Below are 25,097 nucleotides of genomic sequence, written 5' to 3'. Positions count from 1 at the left end.
TCTAGGCTTCTTCACGCTTGACACAATGCTATCACACTTCAACTCTAGGTTCACCGCATCTCCACACACAATGGCGGGTAGCTTCAAATACCATGGCACACAGTTAAAGCTCACAAACATAGCATGAGGCTTGAGCTCTGAAACTAAGAGGAAACCTTTGGCTCTGATACCATGACAAAAAATATGAAGACTCTATGGAAGAGCTTGATAGAAACACTCAAGACTCTATCAAAGAGCTTGATTATTACATTCATAAACACATAGATTTATACATAAATTGAGTCCGAATGTCATTTATTTTTCACCAACACTCGCTGACTCCCGCCGACTGATATTGATGACTCTCATGCTATCACCATCATACAATTAGGGGTGATTAATGTTCTAACACATGGAAGTTAATTTATATCCAAAACAAAACTCTGCAGACATCACTATGAATGTTAATGCATTGATAACAATATACATATGACAATACAAGTAGTCTATGAGTTTAATATGAACATACAAGTAGTATATTAGTTTAAGTCGATTGTGGATTTTTCAAACATTGTGGATTTCTTGAATATTGTGAGATCGGAAAGAGATGGATGACATGAACTGAAATATTCAGTTGATGTCTGTGTGTTAATCGATGGGTGAAATGACAATCTTTCCTTTGGCTTGTCCGATTTCAAGATGTTTGAAGGCCTGTATAATGTCAGAGAATGACTATGGGCTCTTCGGATCGATCACGGGTTTCAACTTCCCACTCTCTATGTATGACTGCAGTTTCTCTAGGTTTTGGCCATGGGCTGATACTTAAAAACTGAGAATCCAAACTCTTGTTATTAATCAAATATAATTACATATATACAAAGTGTTGTCTTAAGATAGGGAGACTATTTTAGACAATCTGTTGGTTGAGGAAATCTCTCAACCACACACCAAACTAGGAAATGGATCCTAAATACTAGGAACAGACTCCTTTACTTAGTGAGAATCACAACTAGAGACAAGTAGGAATTAGATATCCCAACACTCCCTCTTAATGAGTACTTGTCTCGACATCAGTTTGCAAAATCTAGTTGTGGTCAAATATACCAAAAAGAATATGTTGATGTCCATATAATGGAGCAACCATCCAATGGAATGCATGGGTACTAACCGCTACAACCACCAGTCTTGTAGGATGTCCTCCGCATACATGGTTCTTCCAACCATTATAATTGCACACTTGTACCTGTCCCTGTAAATCCCCCTCCATCATTGTTAACCTGGGTTTTGTCGAATTACCCATAACCATGCTTTGGGTTTTACCATATCACCCTCAACCATGCCACCAAGGGCTCTCACTGTTAGTGGTTTTTATATTACCACGAACTGTATGGGAATACACATGCCTTACAAGGCTTACATTTTACACTCCAACTCTGGAGTTACCAGGTACATAGTTTACAAAGACCACAATAAGACATCCTAGACTTCTTTACATTACAACTGTGATTCACATTATAGCATAATAGATTCTATTCCACAAACAACTCACATTTTCACCTTGTTGTCCGTCATAATCTAATTTTTGTCGCTGCATGTTTCACACCTTGGGCATTTTTTTCTTTGTCAATTAAATCTTGGAGCTTCATGTTTAACCTGTCGTCATTTGTTAGAGTTGCGAATTCTAACAAAATAACTTTACCTAAATTGAGTTAGCTAAGCTCAATAAGGCACAATAATTTTATCCATAATTCCAAGAAATAAAAAAAATAACTTTCATGTTAACCAAACATCAAATTTCTCTATCTCTACAATCTGATAAATTTTGAAGCCCAAGTGCAACATTGAACACCATTCCAGCTCTAAGGACTTTGTCATTCCTCGCATTTCACAGAGAATTGCATCAACCTTTGAAACAACAATGGCCAAAACATCATCTAGAGCTAAAAACTATTTAGAGACTGTTAAGTTGAGCTTCTCAAAACTTGACAGGGACGTTTCATCAAGTGCATGGGCTAGATTATGCAGATCTTTGATGCCGGAACTGTATGTTGTCTTCAATTTCTCCACTCTCTCTATTAGTCCTTATGTAACCTTGTTTTTAGTAGAAACAAAAAGCTGCAATTGTTCTTCCATACTTCTTAGCTGCTGTTGTTGTTGTGAGTCTGAATCCGAAACTGATCTATGTAATACATCTAGATGTTATGACATCTGAGACTGAAATTTTTGAACCAAATTCTGGTTTCCACTTTCTATCTTATTTTTCATTTCAATTTTTGCAAATAGGCCATCAACATCCTGTGCTACAATTTCTAGTTTTGACTGGAGATCTGTTGTCTGCTCAATAAGGAATTTCTCTGATTGTAACAAATTTGAGATAATGAACTACTTTTCCTTGATTGCGAAGTTAGCTTGACTGTGTTTCTCTTAAAAATATTTCAATACTTCCTCGGTGTCGTCAAGCATTTTTGTGTCATCTGGAGTTTACCAATCAAGTTTGCATTTGTTTGCTGGTCAGAAATATTCAACTCCCCCAATTCCTCAAATTGCTTGTTCTTAGAATCGAGTTCCAATTCCATGCGGTTAATCTTCTTAGCCATAGCCTTCTCTTCAACTTCTTCCTGTATGAAGAAATCATGTGGAAGATAAACACCATTCTTCTCCCTTGGAGCGCACACCTTTTGTTTCAGTCGTTCAATTTCAACATAAAGATCCTTAATAAGGGCAGACTTCAACATTTTCTGATTCAGCTCTGGTTTGTTCCTGATGTTTTTAGCAACCTCTGCCCAGAATTGAACGAACACTAATCGAGCCATCCAAGTCTAACCCGCTGGCCTCATCTTGGAAGAAGCCACGAATTTTCTACTCCAGATTGGGCAATGGAATCGTAAGCCAAGGCTCTCTAGTTCATGGCCAAGGTCGTTGACAAAGATCTGTTGTCACTGCACTCGGTCATCACTGGCCCTCGCACACCCAAAACTTCACACACAAAAACGCATAGACAGTAAACACCAAACTCTTTATTTTCCTTAGCCCAGGAGCGGTCAAGCCCACGAGGGGCTAGGACCTGAGGGCTCTGCTACCAACTTAAAAATTGAGAATCCAAATTCCCGTTATTGATCAAATACAATTACATATATACAAAGTGTTGTCCTAAGATAGGGAAACTATTTTAGACACACAATCTGTTGGTTGAGGAAGTCTCTCAACCACACACCCAACTAGGAAATGGATCCTAACTACTAGGAACAGACTCCTTTACTTAGTAAGAATCACAACTAAAGACAAGTAGATATTCCAACCCTAATAACCTAAAAAATTATTCAACTCTGTGATGAGGCTGAAACGAAACTATGTCGAGAACTTTCGTATCCTCTTTGGCTACCACATGAGACTTGGATGAATCCCCTACAAATGAAATAAAGACATCCATCACATTACCTCATAGTTGTATTAGATGTCGAGCCAAGCAAGGGGAGTGAGTTACTTACCTATGGTGTCAAACACGAAATCAAATTTCTTGGAGATTTGATTGTAGCTCTGCTTCGTATAATCAATGACCACATCTGTCCCCAGGCTTTTCACGAACTCGAATTTCACAGTGCTAGACGTGGAAATGATTCTAGAAGCTCCATAGACATGCCTCACCAGCTGAATGGCCAGGCTACCCACTGCACCCGCTCCACCCACAATGGACGTGCTCTTCCTCTTCTCAAATTTCACCATATAAAACGCCTGTTGCACCATAAGGACATCAAACAGCAGGCTGGCTGCTTCCTCGAACGATAAATTTTTGGGCTGCGGCGCCACCAGGTATTCGTCCACTAAGGTGTACTAGGCGGGAGTTCCCCACTGCTTTGGCCTGCCTGCACCTCTCACATTCTGGATGTTTCTATAGACCTCATCTCCATTCTTGAACTTGGAAATGCCATCGCCAACTTCGACCACCACTCCTACTGCATCACAGCCTGAAACAATCTACGTAACACAAATGAAAATGTTTAAATCAGGATTTAAATTGTTGGTACTAAATCTTAATACCCCAAATTGGGCAACGGCATGGTTTCCCCTGCAGATGAAGATTATGTTAAAAAAAATACAGGGGGAATGAGCTCATGTCATACGGGAAAGTCGGAACTCGCACTTCTGAATAAACCGTTGTGCCTCTTAAAGTCGACAGGATTGAGAGCAGCAACTTGGATTTTAACTAGAAGCTCGCCTGGCCCCGACTTTGGCACAGGGATTTCCCCGAACTGCAACACGTCTATGGATCCATATTCATTGTAGAGCCATGCCTTCTGGATTTCACTCATATCTTTCTTTCTGGCTGCACTATTTTGCTTGATCGAGAGTCAAATGCCTTTCTTTCTGCCCGCACTACCGTACTTGGCTTGATCGAAAGCCGAACTTTCGAGAAGCTAGTGGGGATTTGTATGCTTTTGGACGACACGTGTGGAGATAAGGTTAGGCCCAACTACTAGAACGTTCTATGCATCGCATCTAGACATGAAATGCGTAGATCAAAGCATAGTTTGTGTTGCATCAAGATACAATAGATAGGGTTCAGATACCAATCACTTAGATTATTGTAGATAGGGTACAGATCAAAGGTTAGAATGCGTTGTATGGATAAAAGCATAGGATACATTGTATCTAGACACAAGAGATAAGCTTATGGTCAACTACTTAGATCATTGTAGAGGGGGTGGTCAGACAAAACATAGCCTCTCTTTATTTTCACATTAAATGGAATGGTATTGCAATCACGATTATTGATTATGGTAAACATAATGTAATGTTTAACAATTTTATTTAGTAAAACTAAAATAAAATTAATTAAATTAAAAATAAAATGAAGTAAAAAACATAAAGTTATCTTATTTATAGTTTTTTTATGACATTTTTTATCCATGATATTTGCGGGTTTTTCTCATGTTATTTTTTTTAATTTATTATTATTATTATTATTATTATTATTATTTGTGGTATGCTTAAAAATTAATAATTAAACCAATCTAGATCCATCTTAACTTTGATTACGAAGGAATCACATCAAATCAAAATAAAATTAATTAAATTAAAAATTAAACTAAGTAAAATACATAAAATTATCTTGTTGATGGTTTTTTTCATGATATTCTTTTACCCATGATATTTGTGGTTTTTTCCCATGGTATTTTTTTCTCATGTGATATACTTAAAGGTTACTAATTAAACCAACCTAGATCCATCTTATCTTTGGATCTATGTAGGAATCAAATCTCTTTTTACTCTAAAAGAGTTTTGCATGTCAAGAGAGAGATTTGATCCCTTTAGACGTTTGGTAGATCCTGAGTTAAAATGGATCTAATATGGTATTATATAATGAGCATATATGTCATTAATCATGATATATTTTGTATTTTAAATAAAATATATATATTGAGATATAAAATGGTTTGTGGTGCAGTCGGGTCCGTGTTATTATCGTAGGAGGTTGGTTTTATGTCTACAACAAGATATTGGTTAATTCCTAACCAATCGGAAGTCTTTAGGCACACTCTATTCGTGGCTTACTTTGCATGGAGGATCCCAGTTTTCAACTCCTACTTTCGGCCCCGCATTGATTTTTTTCCTTTTAATCAGTGCCTCATTCCGCACCGTCGATTTCTTCTGTATTAGATCTAACGATCAACACTCGGTCCGATCAACACAATCCATCGGAAGCTTGTTGCACCATAGATCTCTTCTCTCTAGATCTAACGGTCCTGACTTAACCCGATCAACCCAAAAACCGTCTGTTGATCCTTTGTCGTCGATCAACCCACGCTAGATCCAATGGCCTAAATGCATTTCGAGTGAGCCACTTGCAAGGGAAATAACCACCCGAAAAAAGAGGTTTTCTCTCTCCACCTGAGTGCAACGTGTTGCTCGGTTAATGGAATCGGGGGAGCTCCTCTAAATACCACTTACTGCCTAGCGTCCACCTGATAACCACTGCCACTATTACAAACCTGCTTTTTGGAATATAACCACGTGCATTAATCAGTCACTTAAATAAATCGCTTAATCGTTTAACCACGAGATTAACACTTAACACAAGATAATCATGATTTGTGAATAAAAGCATTAAGCACTGAGATTTATGTTTTTTAGTGGGAATACAAAGAAATACCCGGTTAACTGTTGAACACAGATACACAGAGTAATGAGAGTCCACACCAGGCACGATAATGATACACACTTGAATCAAATTCATTAATTTAACATCTGTTACAGAGTCTTTCCCTCTCAGCTCAATTACAACAATAAATTGACCTCTGTCTCAAACCCCCTCTAACACTCAACCTCTCGCTTCTGACTCGAAACCTAATCATCTTAGCTCCCTTGACATTCTGCTCTTTTTTGGTCTGATATGGCTCCTCTGTTAACTCCTCTGATACTCTGCAATACTCATGGCTTGGCTAGCTTGGCCTTCCTCTGGCTTCTCCTCATGGCTTTGCTCCTTGGCTTCTTGCTCCTGTTTCTTCACGGATGTGATCTGCTTCTCCATGGCTTCATATCATCATTTAGTATCCTATAACATTGCAATATTGACATAATCCTGTTGCTTCATGGATCTGCTCTACTTGGCTTCACATCATTGTTTATTGTCCAAATATTGCCATATTGACATCAATGGCAACCTAGATTAACAACTGTTACCCATTTCGTAGAGATAGCAAAAAAGTGACCCGATTTTGAAAAGGGGTGATGCAGAACACACATGTTTTTTTAGAGCATATTTTTTGGCACTTTAATTTTTTTTTTATGTACATTACGTTTTAGAATGATAGTGATTTTCATGCTGATTTAAAAAAGTGGTAATTCTACATCAGGCCCTTTTTTTAAAAGACCTATTTTTTGACTTTAAATTTTCTAATGTATGAAATGTAAATAATTATTTTCTAAATTTAATAATTTTTGAAGTGGTCTTCTTCTTCATATTTTCTTGTTTTTATTTTAATTTTTTTTGTTGTAGTGAGGTTTTTATTGTTTTGCATATTTAAAGAAGAAGGTCGATATTTTGAATTTTTGATATTCTACATATTTATGCATCGTTAATTAATATTTCAATCCACATGAAATAGTTGGCTCTAAAAAAAAATAATTTTTAACAATTGACAAAAAATAACCATTTTTAACATAAATATAACTAAAAAACTACACGTTTTGAAAATTTTCTGCCAGAGTTGACATGTCAAAATCACAATTTTTATAGGAAAATTTTAACTAAAAATGGTTAAATAATAGTTTTTTTTTATGAATTTCATGTCAAAAGTTAATAATAATCACAGTTTTTTTCAAAAAATAATGATTAACATAAAAATTAATGCGAAAATCACATAATACAAATATTGAACGCATAACAACCTTAATTGAGTGCTTATTCTTCTCATAAAATGTCAAAGTCAAAACATTACAAGTATAACTAATTAATAGTTACAAAAAATGAGCTTGATTTCCAAGCATAACTTAAATTTAATCAACAATGTCACATAATCCAAACTCTTCATCCTCTGGAGTTTCATCATTGTCTTCTTCCACAATATTTTTTGCTTCATTTTACTCATTTTCCTCCTCTAATGGATCTTTGATGTCTGTGAATCTCCTAATGTATGCCTTTCTAATCATTCCATGTAATGGTGGTTGGGGTTCCTTTGCCTTTTTTGCCACACGTGATTCACTAAAGTCCCCTTTCTTCAACCCAATTTCTTGCATTGCATCTGGAAGAAATTGAAGAGAATTAATTCTTTGCTGAATAAAATTGCACTGTATTGGATCTTTTTCAATGGCAATGCAATTTCTTCCTTTTTGAAGGCAACATGCTAGTGTTGTACCTAATTATCAAGCACAAAAGAAATAATGAAGTAAATTGGTATAATAACATATAAATTAATAAATAACATATTGAAATTCAATTCCATATAATAAAACTTACCTGAACCAAAAAATAAATCCAAAACTTAATCTCCTTTATGTGAACATATGTCTATAACATAGTTAATCAATAATTGTGGCTTTTGATAAATGTTAACTATCTCTCATTTTGCTTCTTTGTCTTCATATGTTAGTTTTATCACAACAACATCGTAAGTTAGTATTTGGCTATGACTCTTTCCATCTACCCGATTAAAAATCATAAACATATAGCTATCATCTTTTGCCCAACTATCAATATGGATGAACTCACAATCATTTATAAATAGTTGATCTTAAAGAAGATTTGACTTTTGCTTGTAACATGAAATACTAAAAGTTCAATTAACTTGTACATAAATGATTTTTTTAAGATTAATCAAATATAAATTTTAAATGTCTTACCATGTAAGCTGCATCCTTGAATTTTTTTTTCCCTTGAAGCTTGACAATAACATTGCCAATTATGTGTTTCAATGAAACATCACAAATCTCCATAATGGTGATGACGTGACTTCTAGAAATCCCGCAACCACTTTACAAAGAGCTTGATAAGTATAAGGGTCACTATCATAGTCAATGTTTGGAATATTGAAACCATGGGGAATATCTACAATAACTAGGGCATAATCTATTTTAGGTATGAGTTTAGCAATGTCTTCATAGTCTCCTTGTATTACTTGATATTGAATAGTGTATAGCCAATTTCAAATGAAATGATTAAGAGTTGGATCAAGTTCAACATTCTTAAGACGTTTCTTCTTCACTCTTTCAATCTTTATTTTTTCAATAAAGGTCCTGAAACTATCTGGTGCTCCATTATCATCCTTCTTCATCTTTTATAAAATAAACAAATATATGTGTAAGTTATAAATTAAAAATAGTATACAGATGAATATAAATGAATGTATAAATCAACATACATTTTTAAATGCAAGATAATTTTTTTTAATGTTGATGTAGAACTTGAATCTGGATAGTTGTGTACAACATCATCCTGATGCAGGAGCATCTAGGCCTAGCCAGCAATGTGATGGAGTGGTCACATGTTGTGGCTAATGAAAGTTTGGAGGAAGGCTTGTTTGTTTAATTTGTATTAATTTCAAAATAAATGTAAGTAGTTAATTATTGCCTAATTCTGAACTAAATTGGGAATAAATGGCAAAGTGATCCTCCCTGTGTGGAGATCAAGCCAAGTAGTTAGATTGATTAGTTAGAGTAGGATTTGATTTCTTAAAATATAGTGAATTCCTTCATTTGTGGAAGGAAATTGTTAGATCGAGCATATATGTGTTCCTTTCTTTTCTGAAAGGGAAAGCGAGACAGAGAGGGAGAAGATCGAGAGTATTGTAAGCCTACGGGTAGCATAGGAGAAAGAGGCCATTAATTAGAAGAATCAGGCCAGAGAAGGGAGAGAGCCTCAAAATGTAGTTTTGTATTTATGTTTGTATATAGAGAATTGATTTTGGAGTGTGGAACTGTGTAATTGATGCATTTTTGTGTTCTGTCATATATGTATGCGTAGATAGTTAAAATCCCAATTGTAGACATATTAATCGACCATCGATCACTGTAGGATCAATGGTGGTCCATTGATGAATGAGCGTATGTATTATAGAGATGTCGTATTTGTATAGATAGAGTTTGGTGGAAAAATTGTGTTTTAACACAGAAAAAACAAAAACAAGCGAAGTTAACTCAAGAAGGCGTAGAGGACAAGAGCACTTCATGGCCGTTGGATCTCATAGATCAACGGTTTAGATCAAATCAGAGCGCCGAGCATTGATACATCGCATCAAAGGAAGTGTGACATCGGGATCAGGTCTTATAATCTTGCGATTTCCGATAGCTGATTAAGCGAGGACCGTCGGATCGGAATCGGGATCGACGACCCTGATTTCATTTGGCAATCGCAATTGGAGGAAGTCGGAGCTAGTGGATAGAGAAAGGCGATACCCGATGGGCCGATAATGCGATATCATCGATAGCAATAAATAGACAGTCGGAGTCTGGGCTTATTGGAGTGCAGAGGAGTGGTATAACGGATGGACGGACCTGATGCATCCATAGTGGCAAATATATGATATTTGAAATCCACTAACCGTGTCTGAAGCCGGATTTATGTGTATTTCTATATTGCGTTAAAGTTAGATTTCAACGTTTCGATAGTCACATATCGGAAGAGAAGGAGCGATAAAGGCATATATGAAATATGGTCCGTGGGAAGTCCCGATAGCCAATTGGGATGAAGGTACAACCTCGGGATCTGTGTAGAGGTCGTACGGAAAGCGAAATAAGGTGTGTTTTGTAGTTATTTCCTTTGTTAAAGGATTATAACGAAAAGTAGCACCGATAGAGTATTTTATGTGACAAATATATGTTAGCCAATGTTTTGAAGAGGGAATGGTTGCATATGTGTGGTATAAGGGATAATAAAAGTTCTGAAGGGTTTTTAGAGTCCCAATAAGGAAGATAGTTTGGAATGCTTTGATAAAAGGGTAGATGAAGGCTTGAGTATTGATTTAACTCCCGATGGGAGGTTTAGGCAAGGTGATTGGGTTCTAATAAAGGAACTCGTGGTAAAGAGCCTTAACCATTGATATTATGAAGATTTGACTCCTTTAAGAGTCAATTACCTGGGACAATTATGTTTATGCATATTTCTACATACTGTGGGTGAATGTGAGGGGTAGAAACCTTACAGTTGCGTCATTTTGGTATCATAGTAGGAAAAAGGAAGAAACTTTCCTGCGAGAAGGATGCCTTGCTTATGAAGATTAATGACAATAGAGGCATGAAAGTAACAGCAGTGAATGAATGCAAGTTTGGCACCAGATTACAGCAATGAGATTGTAGGAAGAAATCTTGGAAGTTCTTAGAGATTGTAGCAGAACCTCATTCCAGGTGAGGCTTGGAACAGATAGGGATAGGGGAGTCCTTAAGAGAAGTAAGTGGAGTAACCAGAGAGAGAGAAAGAGTGCTCAGTGCAAGTTCTAAGGGAAGAGGACTTGGAGACCAGGTATAGGAGAAGCTTGATGAGCAGATCAATTTAGAAGGAAGTTGATTGGTTGCAGGTGTAGAAGCTCACACAGAAGAAAATGTGACTATGGAAAGTAATATGGAAGGTTCAGAAGAAGGCTATAATATGGAGGAGAAGGGTGCTCAAACAATCCATAGGGAATGGATGAGTCAAGCAGAGATTGACAAGGAAATGGTCGAGATAAGAGAAAAATTCGATGTGTTAGTAATGCTGCTAGAGGAGAACCAAAGACAAGGTTGGATCTTGAAGAGGAAGCCACTGAAGTGGCCTAAGTTGCAGAGAAGGTTACAGTAGAGACAGGTAAAGTGGTTGATGGAAAATCTCAGAGAAGCAGAGACAGAAATGGAAGTTTCCATTTGTAGACTAGAACAGGGTGAAATGTTGGGTGAAGAGGATAATGGAAGATCAGCTGAAGATCTCATGAACTATTGGCATAGTTCAGAACAATTCGAAGATATGATGAAAAGGGAAGCAGACGAGGCAATGGAGCGTTGTGATTTTAATTCTCATAGTTTGTGTATGTTTGCAAGATATGCAGAGGATGATGGACAGTATGGTGAAACTGTCACAAACAGGAATGAAGCTCTTGAGGTGAAGTACAATGGAGAATGTCTTTTAGAGGAAGAAGGTGCGGATTTATTGTAGCATAAAGAGTTCATAGATGAAATTCTGTTTGGTGTGAGACAGTAAGATGAAGTTGATATGGACCAGAAGTCTAATGAAAATGCCATAGTGGTATTCCATGGAGGTAAACAAATGAATTTGTTTAACGAAATTGATGAAAGAAGTTTGTAATATGATAGTGTAGAAAACAGGATAACTTAGGAGGATTGCCAAAAAAAGGGTGAAGCTGAGAATAGAAGTCGTGATGAACTGCTTGAGAGATTTCACATGGAATTAGAATTCTTGCAAAGATTGCTCAAGGAACCTGAAAGAGAAATGAAGCTTTCAGAACCTGATGAAGAAAAGGATATGGTTACTATGCGTGATAAGGATGAATTGTCTCTAACATTTATAGAGCTAAGTAAATGTTTAGACTCTTCAGTTAATGATGTGACTGCAGGTGTGAAAGACAACATTAATAAATATGATGCTGAAATCAGAGAAATTGAGCAGAGGTTATTTGAAGGAGAGATGAAGGATCAGGAACAACAAGGAAGTTATGTCCTTAGAGACATGAAGGAGACAAAAGTATTAACCCAACAGGATAAAGATGGAAGAAACCAACACTTAAAAGGGATGATTAGCTACATGAGAGTGAATTTGAGGAAGGCATTAGATTGCAGAAGTATAGCAACTGGCAGCAGAATGAAGAACAAGAGGTTAGTATGACAGTACAAAGGAATACAATTGAAGACCGAAGATACAGATGGAGAATGAAGAAAAGATTTAAGTGTAAGATTTTGCAACAGAGGTCGAACAGAAAGCTGATAAATGAGTTCAGGGAACTTGAACAAATTCATATTGATTTGTTAGAGAAGGAGAGACTCAAAGGAATGGAGTCACAGAAAGAAGGGTCTGCTAAAATCTAGAAGATCTATGATGGAGGATTGGTGCTTCAAGCATCAAAAGAAGATGAAAGGTATTGTATTTTGAAAACTAAAAGTTGTTGTGTGGTTGCAGGTCATATAGACTTGAGGGAAGACAAGAAGTTATTGGAAATTTTCAAATCAACAGGTGGAAAGATGATTATCCACAGTCATATGAAGAATGAGGAAAAATGTTACAGTCAAGTGAAGGAAGATGTCCAGTCAGATGACATCCAAATGATAAGTCAAAATGAGGATGGAAAAGTAATTATTGAGATTAAAGGAATGTTTGAGAAGGAAGAGATCCATTCATATGAACATAGAACAAAGAGTTTTCTCAGGAAAAATGGTGAAGCTAATACAACCCAAATGGAAAATATTATGATGTATTCAGGAAGTGGAAGTAAACTGGAAGAATTCATGATGAAATTATTTGAGGAGACCTTCGTGTCTCATAGTTTTGAAACTAATATTTTGAGTGTAAATGCAGGATACACTGAAGTGAGAAAACTGATTGATGTTAGTATAAGAGAAAGTAAAAGCGAATATATAGTGCTTCAGAAGTTAGAGGAAGTAAATTCACATAATCTTGTGATGCAGAGGAAAGGGTAGTTGTTAAACATAGATGTAGTGAATTATGCAGATATTGGACAACTATTGAAGACTGAAGCCAAATGAGAGCAACTACTGAATGTTGATATAGAAGACTTTGTAGATATTAAGCAGTCATTGAAGGTTATTGACCTTGAGGAAAGCCAGAGTAAAGAAGTACTAAAGATAGATGTTGCAGACAATGAAGTTAATGAAGATTGTGCAAAACTCTTGGGAGAAATTTCAAATGAGATGACAGATTTGTGGCATGAGTCAAGTCTTTTGAAGAGGAGGCAAGGAAACCAAGGAATAAGTGATCAGACTGTACAACCAGAACTGAATGAGAATGAAGAAGTTGTCATGGATAACAAATATGAGAAAGAAGTTGTTAGAAGTGTTGGCATAATGAGGAAGCAAGGTAAAGTATTTGTGGTTAATGAATTGATTAACTCTGATGAAGATTTATATGCAGGAACAAGGCAATGTGAAGTTAATTTTAACAAAGGAGTTCATTCTGAAGATCAGATCGAATCAATGAAGGGTGAGATCAAGATGTCTCAGAAAGATGGAATGATGATGAATCTACAGTATGGGAGTGTTGAACTAGAAATGAATTCAAGAGATGATAGTAACAAAATTACTATTATACTACAGGGATTTATTGATGAAGAAGAGGCTGAAGATGAAATTTCAGATGCAGACAAATATAATGCCATAATCCTTAAGAGTGCAGAAATGAAGTTACTGGAAGAAGAAATATTCCAAGTACCTAATCAAGCAGGGAAAATTCTGAGTTTTCAAGAAATTTGTAGAATTGCAGGTATACTGGAATTTGAAGTAAGAAGTAGTGAAGTCATGAATGAGAAACCAGAAGAAGGAACTGGAATTATTGCAGAGGATCAATGGAGAAGGCATTTGTACATTTCAGAAATGTATATGGAAAATTATTGGCACAGGGATTATGATGTTCTTATTCAAGAACACAATCAGTTGCAGGAGAATAGTATTCAACATATGAGAAGTGAAGTGGACAAAGAATTGGATGAGTTGTGGAGACTCATACAACAACATTCCAATAAAACAAATAAAGGACAAAAGAAGAAAGGAAGATTGGCTGGAAAGAATGGTACAGGTGAAGGAAATGGAAAACTACAAATTAAAATGTGGGAGCTTGTTATAAATTTTAATGATGAGCAAACAACAGTAAGATATATGAAAAGGACAGCAGCAGATAGTGAGAGCATAGCTAACGGGGCATTACAACATAAAATATGGAGACCTGGAGAACAACAAACAACAACAGTAACCGAGGACAAACTATCAAATAAAGTATTGGATCCAGGAGGACACAGATTAGAAGCGCATGATCAGGAATTCATGCTTAATTTAAACCTTGGGAGTCTAATGCAGGAGCATCTAGGCCTAGCTAGCAATGTGATGGAGTTGTCACATGTTGTGGCTAATGAAAGTTTGGAGGAAGGCTTGCTTGTTTAATTTGTATTAATTTCAAAATAAATGTAAGTAGTTAATTATTGCCTAATTTTGAACTGAATTGGGAATAAATGGCAAAGTGATCCTCCCTGTGTGGAGATCAAGCCAAATAGTTAGATTGATTAGTTAGAGTACGCTTCGATTTATTAAAATATAGCGAATTCCTTCATTTGTGGAAGGAAATTGTTAGATCGAGCATATATGTGTGCCTTTCTTTTTTGAAAGGGAAAGCGAGACAGAGAGGGAGAAGATCGAGAGTATTGTAAGCCTACGGGCAACCTAGGAGAAAGAGGCCATTAATTAGAAGAATCAGGCCAGAGAAGGGAGATTGCCTCAAAATGTAGTTTTTTATTTATGTTTGTATACAGAGGATTGATTTTGGAGTGTGGAACTATGTAATTCATGCATTTTTGTGTTATGTCGTATATGTATGCATAGATAGTTAAAATCCAAATTGCAGACATATTAATCGACCATCGATCACTGTAGGATCGATGGTGGTCCATTGATGAATGAGCATATGTATTATAGAGCTGTCGTATTTGTATAGATAGAGTTTGGTGGAAAAATTGTGTTTTAACACAGAAAAACAACAAAAACAAGCGAAGTTAATTCAAGAAGGCGTAGAGGACAGGAGCGCTCAGTGGCTGTTGGATCTCATAGATCAACGATTTATATCAAATCAGAGCACCGAGCATTGATACATCACATCGGTGAAAGTGTGACACCGAGATCGGGTCTTATAACCTTGCGACCGCCAATAGCCGATTAAGCGTGGACCGTCGGATCAGAATCGGGATTGACGGCCCTGATTTCATTCGGCAATCGCAATCGGAGGAAGTTGGAGTTGGCAAATAGAGAAGGGCGATACCCGATGGGCCGATAATGCGATATCGTCGATAGTGATAAATCGACAGTCAAAGTTTCGGCTTATCAGAGTGCGGAGGAGTGGTATAACAGATGGACGGACTTGATGGATCTATATTGGCAAATATATGATATTTGAAATTCACTAACCATGTCTGAAGTGGGATTTTTGTGTATTTCTATATTGCGTTAAAGTTATATTTTAACGTTCCGATAGTCACATATCGGAAGAGAAGGGGCGATAAAGGCATATATGAGATATGGTCCGTGGAAAGTCCCGATAGCCGATTGCGATGAAGGTACGACCTTGGGATTTGTGCAAAGGTCGTACGGAAAGCGGAATAAGGCGTGTTTTGTAGTTATTTCCTTTGTAAAAGGATTGTAACGAAAAGTAGCACCGATAGAGTATTTTATGTGACAAATATATGTTAGTCAATGTTTTAAAGAGGGAATGGTTGCATATGTGTGGTATAAGGGATAATAAAGGCTCTGAAGGGTTTTTAGAGTCCCGATAAGGAAGATAGTGGGGAATGCTTTGATAAAAGGGTAGATGAAGGCTTGAGTATTGATTTAACTCCCGATGGGAGGTTTAGGCGGGGTGATTGGGTTCTAATAAAGAAACTGGTGGTAAAGGGACTTAACCATTATTATTATGAGGATTTGACTCCTTTGAGAGTCAATTACCTGGGACAGTTGTGTTTATTCATATTTATGCATATTGTGGGTGAATGTGAGGGGTAGCAGCCTTACGGTTGCGTCACATCCCAACTATCTTCATTCAACAATTTAACCCTTTTTCCTTCAATTTTCATGTAAACTTTGTGACTGCATAGATAAAGTAAAAAAAGTTAATATAATGATATGTATAAGAAATACTACTAAGAACAATATGCTATATTTAAAATAAAATTATAATCTAGAAATAAATAAAAATAATTCAACAAACTTACTTTTGAAATTCCCCAGACATTTCCTCCAATGATAATTCCCCTAACCTCACATGAGATAATGTTTCTTTGACAAGTTTTTCATCCTTCACTCCTTGCAATGCTCTCCAAGGTGTGATAGTCATATCTTCTGGAAGCTGCTTCATTTCAGGACCCGATTTACTGTTGCTACATATCAATGGCTTAAACTTTTTGACCTTCTGGTTTGTAATGCCAATGTTCTCCCACATGGTAAAACTATCATTAATCAACTCCCATATCTCTCCATTTCTAAATGTCAATTGGAAAATGTTATCAACACCTCTGAATAAATCACTAAATTTGTCGCCTTTTCCGCCTTTTGAATTGATTTTCTCTTCAATTTGATAGCCTATTTCCATACAACATTCCTTTCGGAAATCTACAGTAACATTTGTCGTATCCCCAGCACATTTTTGTTCAAATTCAGTATGAATAAATCTAACCCTTTGGATGAAAGTCATAGACATCCTATATTCATTATCTAAATTATGATCACATGCCACTAACTTTGCTTTTGTATCTGATAAACCAACATAAATGATACATTTCATTGTTTCAAAACATGGGTTATTGGGATATTCCTCCAACAATTGTCTTTGAGCTTCTACATAATGGCTCCCCCAAAGCACATAATAATTGTATTCAAAACATTTTGACTTGTCAAATGCTTCTTTGTTGGGAACTTGAACTGGATCAACAAGAAGCACATAATTAACTACATGAGCATATGGATTGTACTTCATCAATGTCTTCAAGTTGTGAACATGCAGATGGTGTGGCTTTCTGATTTGATATTGACATTGTCCTTTACTTGCCTTATAGATTTGTCTAACATTCAGCTGGAATGTACGACCACCCTCAATTAAGTTTCTCTTTGTCAAGTTCTGCCGAATGGCATTTTGTTTTGTTTTGATAATGCCATCCTCTAAATCAGCTCCTGGTGTAATGATTTCTCTTCTTTCTTTTTAAGTTTCACTAGGTTCTTGACTGTTGGTAATGACTACATCAAACTGTTCAACTTTACTTTTCTTCTTCATAACATTCTCATCATTAACTGTAATAGATTTATTCTTGGGCATTGTTACTTTTGGTCTTCTACGACTCTTCTCAGTTCCAATGTCATCCTCAGTAACGACAACATATTCTTCACTGCCAGTTTCAACTTCCCCGTCTTCAAAAGTAACTTGTCTACCCTTGCTAGTTTTACCCACTAGAGGCTTTTTTTTTCTTTTTTTTTTATCCCTTGGATGTAGTTTTGTAGCATCATGAATTACTACATTTTGCTTGTTTGCCATATCTTCTTCTGACACTGAGTAGAAACTGCTAACAACTTTCATAATATCATGCTCTATGAAATGAATGCCTCCAAACCTAATTTAACAACTTTCAAAAAAAAATTGCTAAAGAAAATATCATATGTCAATAAAAACAAAGTTAAAAAAATATAGTGAGACAATTACAAAAACACAAAACATAAATATAAATAACAATACTTACGATATTTTGTTTCATCTCATTTACGATTTGTTTACAGAACTTTGTAGATACCTCTCTTGTGTCATACAATGAATATGATAACTAGTATTTAATCCTTTCATGTCACTTGGGCGGTTTTGTAAGTATGTAAACAACTTCACTGTCCGGTACCAAACACATGTCTATGACTCTTCCCATCATGTCATAAATTCCATTATAATTAGGTATATCAACATATAGATATATCTGCACATTTTGGCTTTCTCTCTCTTTCACATACCAGATTTTTGATGGAAGTTTCACTTCTTTTGATTTCTTGCAATATGAAATCATCCTCTTATCATTTGAGGCACTTGAAAGATTTGTAGATATCAGCTCAGGTGCGGTTCGTTCACCAATGTTTTTTGAAGATACACCTTTAAGAGTCTTTGGTCCAGAAAGATTCATATAAATCTTTTTTGATTCCATTTTCCTGAAAAAAAAAGACACACATAAATCAGTAAATGACAAAAACATAGTAACTTAAGTTAACAACGAAAATTATAAATGATAATTAATTTTATAAACCATAACAATTTCGAGAAAAAAAAATGCATCGCCCTGCCGCCGCACCCTGAAAATCGGTCGGCCGTTAGGTTCGGCCCCCTAGCCCACCATGGTAGCCCAACCATTGCCCCCCACCGAACCCCGGCGGCCCCGCCACCCCGTGGATCGTCAGGCTGCCGAGGTGGGGCAGACGGGCTACCCGCGGGCCATCGAGGTGGTCATCTCCCCTGCGCCACCCCGGCGGCCCACATGTCCCGCCAGAGTCGCCCCGCCGCCTCGCTGGCGGGTGGGCCACCAGGATGGCATGGGGGGGAGCTGTGGCAACTCCCCCCGCATCACCCCTGCGGCTCGCTCGCAGAGTGGCGGGGCGTTTCTCGGAATTTCCTGCCACCCCCCGGGCGAGCAGGTCACCGGGGTGGCGTGGGGGGAGCTCTGAGAATCGCCTCGCCACCCCGTGGGCGGGCAGGCCACTGGGGTGATGCAGGGGGAGATGTTGTAGCTCCCCCTGTGCCACCTCGGTGACCTACCCGCTCCCGGGGTGGCGGGGTGTGGCGGAGGGCCGGGTAGCCATCCCCATCGCCCTTAACCTACGGGCTTGTTCGGCTACCATGAAAATTACCGGGCATGTTTGGCCGCCATGAGCATTACCGTGCCTACCATGCCCACTGCGGACGTAGTGGGTAAATTTGGTCCACAAAAAGTTTTAATTTAAAAAAAAAAAAAATTAAACTTCATTAAACTTATTTAATTTTAAAATTTGTAAAGAAAAAAATAACTAACCTTTCAAATGCGAGAATCCTTCGTTGCATATGTTGTTGATAGCAATGTAGCTGCTCCACAAATTCGCTCTAAGTCTTTTAACAAACCTCAGATAACTTTGATGTGATGTGAGTAATAGTGATAATGAAATTTATTATATAGGTGAAATTACATAGATGTTTTACCGTACGGTTAATGTGAGATTAATTTGTTTTAAAAAATATTTAACATTTTAATCTTTTTATGGCGATATAGGAAACTACGATAAAGCGAATATTATGGAATTGTTTTACAACGCCGTGAATGTGAGATTAATTTGTTTTAAAAGGTATTATAAAAATTAAAAAAAAAAAAAACAAAAAACATTTAATCATTTAGTAAATATTATATAGTTTAACTATTAAAATACTTTAGGTAAAAGTTTTAGTTTACAATTTTAAATTTAAAGATTTATTTCATAAAAAAAATTAGTTAAAATTTTTCAATAAACTGTAGAATAAAATAATGAAGGGAAATACATGAAACACAAATTTTTGGAGGGAAAATTTCATTCTCTAAGCTATATAATATCTTTAGGAGAGTCTGCCTTCGTATCATTCAACCTCTTCTATTTGAAAGGGATGGATTCTTCTCATAGTGAAGTTTCGCTTTGTAAAGCATCAACATCTTCATTGCATAACAACTCTAATCATATTGATGAATATAATGGAAATTCTTCCACTATGAATAAAAAGTCAATTCTTCGACTTAGTCCTAATCCTAAGGACTATGAGAGAAACAGTGATGAAGAGCATGGTGAAAAATTTCAAAAGAATGGAGTGTCATGGTGTCCTTTTAGTCCTAATCCTATGGACTATGAGAGCAACAGTGATGAAGAACATGATGATGAATTTCAAAAGAATGGAGTGTCACAATGTCCTCTTAGTCCTAATCCTATGGAATATGAGAGCAGCAATGATGAAAAGCATGATGATGAATTTCAAAAGAATGGAGTGTCATGATGTCCACTTAGTCCTAATCCTGTGGACTATGAGAGCAGTAGTGATGAAGAGCATGATGATGAATTTCAAAAGAATGGAGTGTCACAGTGTCCACTTAGTCCTAATCCTAAGGACTATGAGAGCAACAGTGATGAAGAGCATGATGACGAATTTCAAAAGAATGGAGTGTCACAGTGTCCTCTTATTCCTAATCCTATGGACTATGAGAGCAATAATGACGAAGAGCATGATGACGAATTTCAAAAGAATGGAGTGTCACTGCGTCCTCTTAGTACTAATCCTATGGACTATGAGAGCAGCAGTGATGAAGAGCATGATGACGTATTTCAAAAGAATGCAGTGTCACGGTGTACTCTTAGTCCTAATCCTATGGACTATGAGAGCAACAATGATGAAGAATTTCAATTGAATAGAGTGTCACAATGTCCACTTAGTCCTAATCCTATGGACTATGAAAGCAACAGTGATGAAGAACATCATGAAGAATTTCAATAGAATGAAGTGTCACGGTGTGCACTTAGTCCTAATCCTATGGAATATGAGTGCAGCAGTGATGAAGAGCATGATGAAAAATTTCAAAAGAATGGAGTGTCACGGTGTCCGTGTAATCCTAATCCAATGGTCTATGAGAGCAGCAGTGATGAAGAGCATGATGACAAATTTCAAAAGAGTAGAGTGTCACAGTGTCCACTTAGTCCCAATCCTATGGACTATGAGAGTAGTAGTGATGAAGAGCATGATGAAAAATTTCAAAAGAATGAAGTGTCACGGTGTCCTCTTAGTCCTAATCCTATGGACTATGAGAGAAGTAGTGATGAAGGACAGGATGAATAACTTAGTGCTAATCCTAATGACTATAAAGGTAGCAATGACAAAGGATAGGATGTAGCATTTTCAATAAGTAAACAATCACATTTTCGACGTAGTCCTAATTCTAAGGACTATGAGAGTAGCATTGACAATGCACATGAGGAAGAATATCCAATAAACATCGAGTCAAATTTTCCATTTAGTCCCAATTCTAAGGACTATGAAAGTAGCACTGAAGAAGGGGAAGATGAAGAATATCCTCCAAGTCATTATTTGAAAAGCACATCTGATCATAGTGTGGATAACGTTCCTCTTAATGATGATCGAATGATGGAGATGTTTCCAAGAAATATTGTATCAAGGAGTAGGAGCAGACCTTTTCATATCAATGCAAGATGTTCTAGTTATATAAGGGGTAAAGCAGAATATCTGACGAGAAGAAGTTCTATCAGCGCTCTCATTTCAAGTGAATGTTGTCAAAAATATTGCTTGAAATATATGGATTTCAAATTTGCATTAGAGAAAAGGAAAAGATATTTGTCAATGAATAAAAACATGCAAAATTCATATTTAGTTGGCTGCATGCAATCTACATTGTCAGGTTATGATTCTCATATTGGGTCTTTATTTATCTGTAGAAAGGCATTCAAAATGTTTCATTCGATGGGGAATTTTCTTCTCTTGAGAATTCAAGAAAATTTGGAGAAGGATCCCACATTTTATTCAGAAGTACGTCATAAACGACAGTTTGAGCCATTATCAAGTATTGCAATGTCATGGATGAAAGATTTCTTTTCAAAGCATGAAGAGTGTACGCCAAATAAAGAGACAATACATATTCCAGATAATTTTTCAAGACGAGAAATCTACAACTTAAAAAAAGAATATGCAGAAGGTGCTGCGAGACATGGTCAGTTTATTACATATCAATATTTTGTGAAGGTATGGAAGAAAGAATTCAACAATGTCTGTATTCCTAAGAAGCCAACGATGGGGATTTGTAGTATATGTGCTTCTCTTAAATAAAAAAGGGACAAATGTGAAGGGTCAGAAAGAGGTAAGCATTCATAACTTTAACTTTTAAAATTGTATATTCATCAACTATGAAAACATATTTCTTAATGGCTTTCTTTTATGTTGTGTAGATTCAATTGTCAAAGAACTTCAGGAGCATCGCGAACAACAAACAAGTGAAAGGAAAAAGTTGTACAAGCATCGAAAGAAGTGTTATGATAATCCGAATAAATATTTGGGTTTGATAATTGATGGTATGGACCAGAAGAAAACACTTTTACCACATTTTGTTCGCACACCCAAAAATTTACAGGAGGAAAATTTTATTCAGTATCACTTGGTCGGTTGTATGGTCTTCAATGGGAAAATGTTGCGAAGGGTGTACTTCACAGCTCCAAATATTCATAATGATGCAAATCTAACAATAACCATAATTCATGATGTGATTTCTCATTGGTATGGTAATCTTCCTGAAGTTTTGTATCTACAATTGGACAACACTTGTCGTGAAAACAAAAATCAGGTTGTTTTTGGATATCTAAACATGCTTGTTGAATTGAGAATTTTTCAGAAGGTAAAGGTTGGTTTCCTTCTTGTTGGGCACACTCATGACCATATTGATCAGATGTTCAGTCATTTTTCAGTCACATTGAGGAGGAAGGAAGTTGGGAGCTTTCCATCATTAATTGAATGTATTAAGAAATCATACATGCCAGAGCCTACTTTTGATGTGTTGGAAGAAACTGTTGACATGCGAAGGTTTATTCTAGGATCGCATGGTGAGGAGAAATGCATTGAACAACTTAATGACATTAGCTTCCAACATCAATTTCGTATCAAAAAAATTGATGGGAAAACACTAATATGGGGCAAGAAGTATTCAACTATTGTCGAATGGGCACCGTCATCAGGTTTGGAATTTTTGAAGTTCATTCCAGATCATCCAATATTTGGATAAAAAATAATGTTTTTTTTTTACAAGAATGGATATGGGTTTATATTGGAACTGTGGCTAAAATGCCTTTCATCAGTTACAATAATTCAGTCCAAGCCCATGAACTTTCTTCCACCAGATGATCAAAGGCCCCAAGATTTGGGTGCCAATGTTTCTTACTCGGAACTAGAGAATATATTTCCATTATTTTCCCTATATTATGGACACAAACAAAGTGATTTAGTATAATGCAGTAAAACATGAGAACAAGATTATGGAATGGAGTCCCACTCCTCGATCCCATCTCTCAAGAGAGAGCCAGCTGCAAGAGGCACCGCTCTGTTGGCTTCCGAGTCAGCATCCTTATTGTTCTCCCTCAATACATGAAAGAAATTAACAGACTGAAGAGATTTCACCAAAAGTCTGATTCTTGACACCACTCTAGCTAATCTAAGATCAGCAGGAGGAGAATTCTCCACTATGACTTTAATAATGGACTGAGAATCTCTGATAACATTTACCTTTGTTAAACCAAGGGCCTTGACTTGCTTGAGACCTTGAAGAAGTGCCAAGGCTTCAGCTTGGATACTTGTGGAGTACCCTATTCCCCAAGCAAAGTTAGTCACAATTCTGCCTTCCTTGTTCTTTATAACTCCTCCTGCCCCTGCCATACCGGGGTTTCCTTTCGCTGCCCCATCAAAGAACAAGGTATGCCTAGATTGCCTGGTGAGCCATTCTGATAGTTCATTCTCCTTCCCTCTGAATTGCCATTCTTTTTTTTCCTTGTGATGTCTTATTTCTCGAGAGAAATGGAGATCCAACGAAGTGCCCCAATCTAAGTCCTACTGACTTAGGTTCGAATCCAACAAATGCTCACCCAGACTTTCTTTCCATTGACTTTTTATCTTGATTATGATGAATTTCGGATTTTTCTCTTCATCTCTGAAAACTCTTCTATTTCTCTCAAGCCAAATTTGCCAGCAAATAAATTTTGGCAAGGAGAGCCAAGCAGCCTTAAAGCTTTCATTTTTTGGAAGTGTTTCTGGATAAAAAAAATTTCAGGTTGCAAATAAATTAGAGATAGAAATTGGCAAGATGAACACTCTTTTCCAATGGCTCAAGAGATTCTGCCAGATTTCTACTGAGTATTTGCATTCCAACATTAAATGGTGGGCATTCTCTTCATTGTCACAACACAATTGGCATCATGACGGTCCATGGAATCGTTTCTTCTTTAACCTATCCTCAATAAGAATTCCTTTGTGGCATAACAACCAATAGAAAAAGTCCACCTTTGGCATGGTCTTGTAACTCCATAGACCCTTCCACACAGGAGGATCTAGTGGAACATGTGGACGTTCCTGCAATGATTTATACCCCTGCGCTACTGTATATGTTCCAGGCTTAGCTCCCCAACCACGGGCATGGTTCTTCCCAGCACGTAGACGTGCCTTCCCATTCAACAATGTGAGCAGAGTGTCCCGATCGTTGGTCAACTCAGCTAGCACAGGTGGCAGGTTCCAACGCAGCCAAGTGTTGCCTGTCCATGTCGAGACGTCCCAAAGTGTAAAGAGCCCAGCACCATCCAACCATGAACATAGCGCTTGAAGGGAGCCGTTGCTCAACCGGGGAGGGTACATCATGATACCATCATCCTAGAGACTGATTTCTTTTCCATTGTCGGGTATCCAAAACGTGTTGTTTTTAATTAGAGGAATTGCTTTGTGACAGAGTTTTAACAATTGTGATCCGGTGGTGGGCAGGGAATTGTCCAAGCATCTTTTCCGTGCCCCAGTAAAATACTTCTTCCATAATGCTCTTTGCACCCAGCCTGGATGAGGACCAATGATTTTCCAAAAAATCTTGGCTCCCATGGTTGTGTTTTGAAGATTGAGATCCTTAAAGTTCAGACCTCCTTCATTCAAGGGCTTACAAATTTTATCCCAGCTTACCAATGGGATTCTTCTTTCATTGTGATTGCCACCTTTCCAAAAGAATTTGTGGATGAAGGCTTCCATTTTCCTGATGATGCCAGTTGGAGCTAGGATAACAGAGAATTGGAAGATGGGTAGACTATTGAGCATGGATTTGATGAGAACTGTTTTGCCGGCAAGATTTAGCCAAGTGAATCCCCAAGCTTGAATTTTTTCCTTGAAT

At 37.0% G+C, this 25,097-nt stretch overlaps 1 protein-coding gene and 1 pseudogene across 1 annotated transcript; both read right to left on the bottom strand.

Annotated features, from left to right (window-relative positions):
* Window positions 1-627: 627 nt before the first annotated feature.
* On the bottom strand, window positions 628-4,289 carry LOC149148147 (2-methylene-furan-3-one reductase-like; annotated as a pseudogene).
* An 18,923-nt stretch (window positions 4,290-23,212) lies between these two features.
* Window positions 23,213-23,611, bottom strand: LOC149148146 (uncharacterized). Its single transcript, XM_089442086.1, has one exon. It carries the CDS (start codon window positions 23,609-23,611, stop codon window positions 23,213-23,215), a length of 399 nt encoding a protein of 132 aa, XP_089298212.1.
* Between the last annotated feature and the right edge of the window lie 1,486 nt (window positions 23,612-25,097).

Source organism: Pinus tabuliformis, chromosome 9, assembly GCF_031772625.1.
Source record: "Pinus tabuliformis cultivar Carrire ecotype Pingquan chromosome 9, CPIR1, whole genome shotgun sequence".
NCBI classification, from domain to species: Eukaryota; Viridiplantae; Streptophyta; class Pinopsida; order Pinales; family Pinaceae; genus Pinus; species Pinus tabuliformis.
Note: the sequence above shows the minus strand (reverse complement) of the source record. Positions and strands in the feature narration are given on the sequence as shown.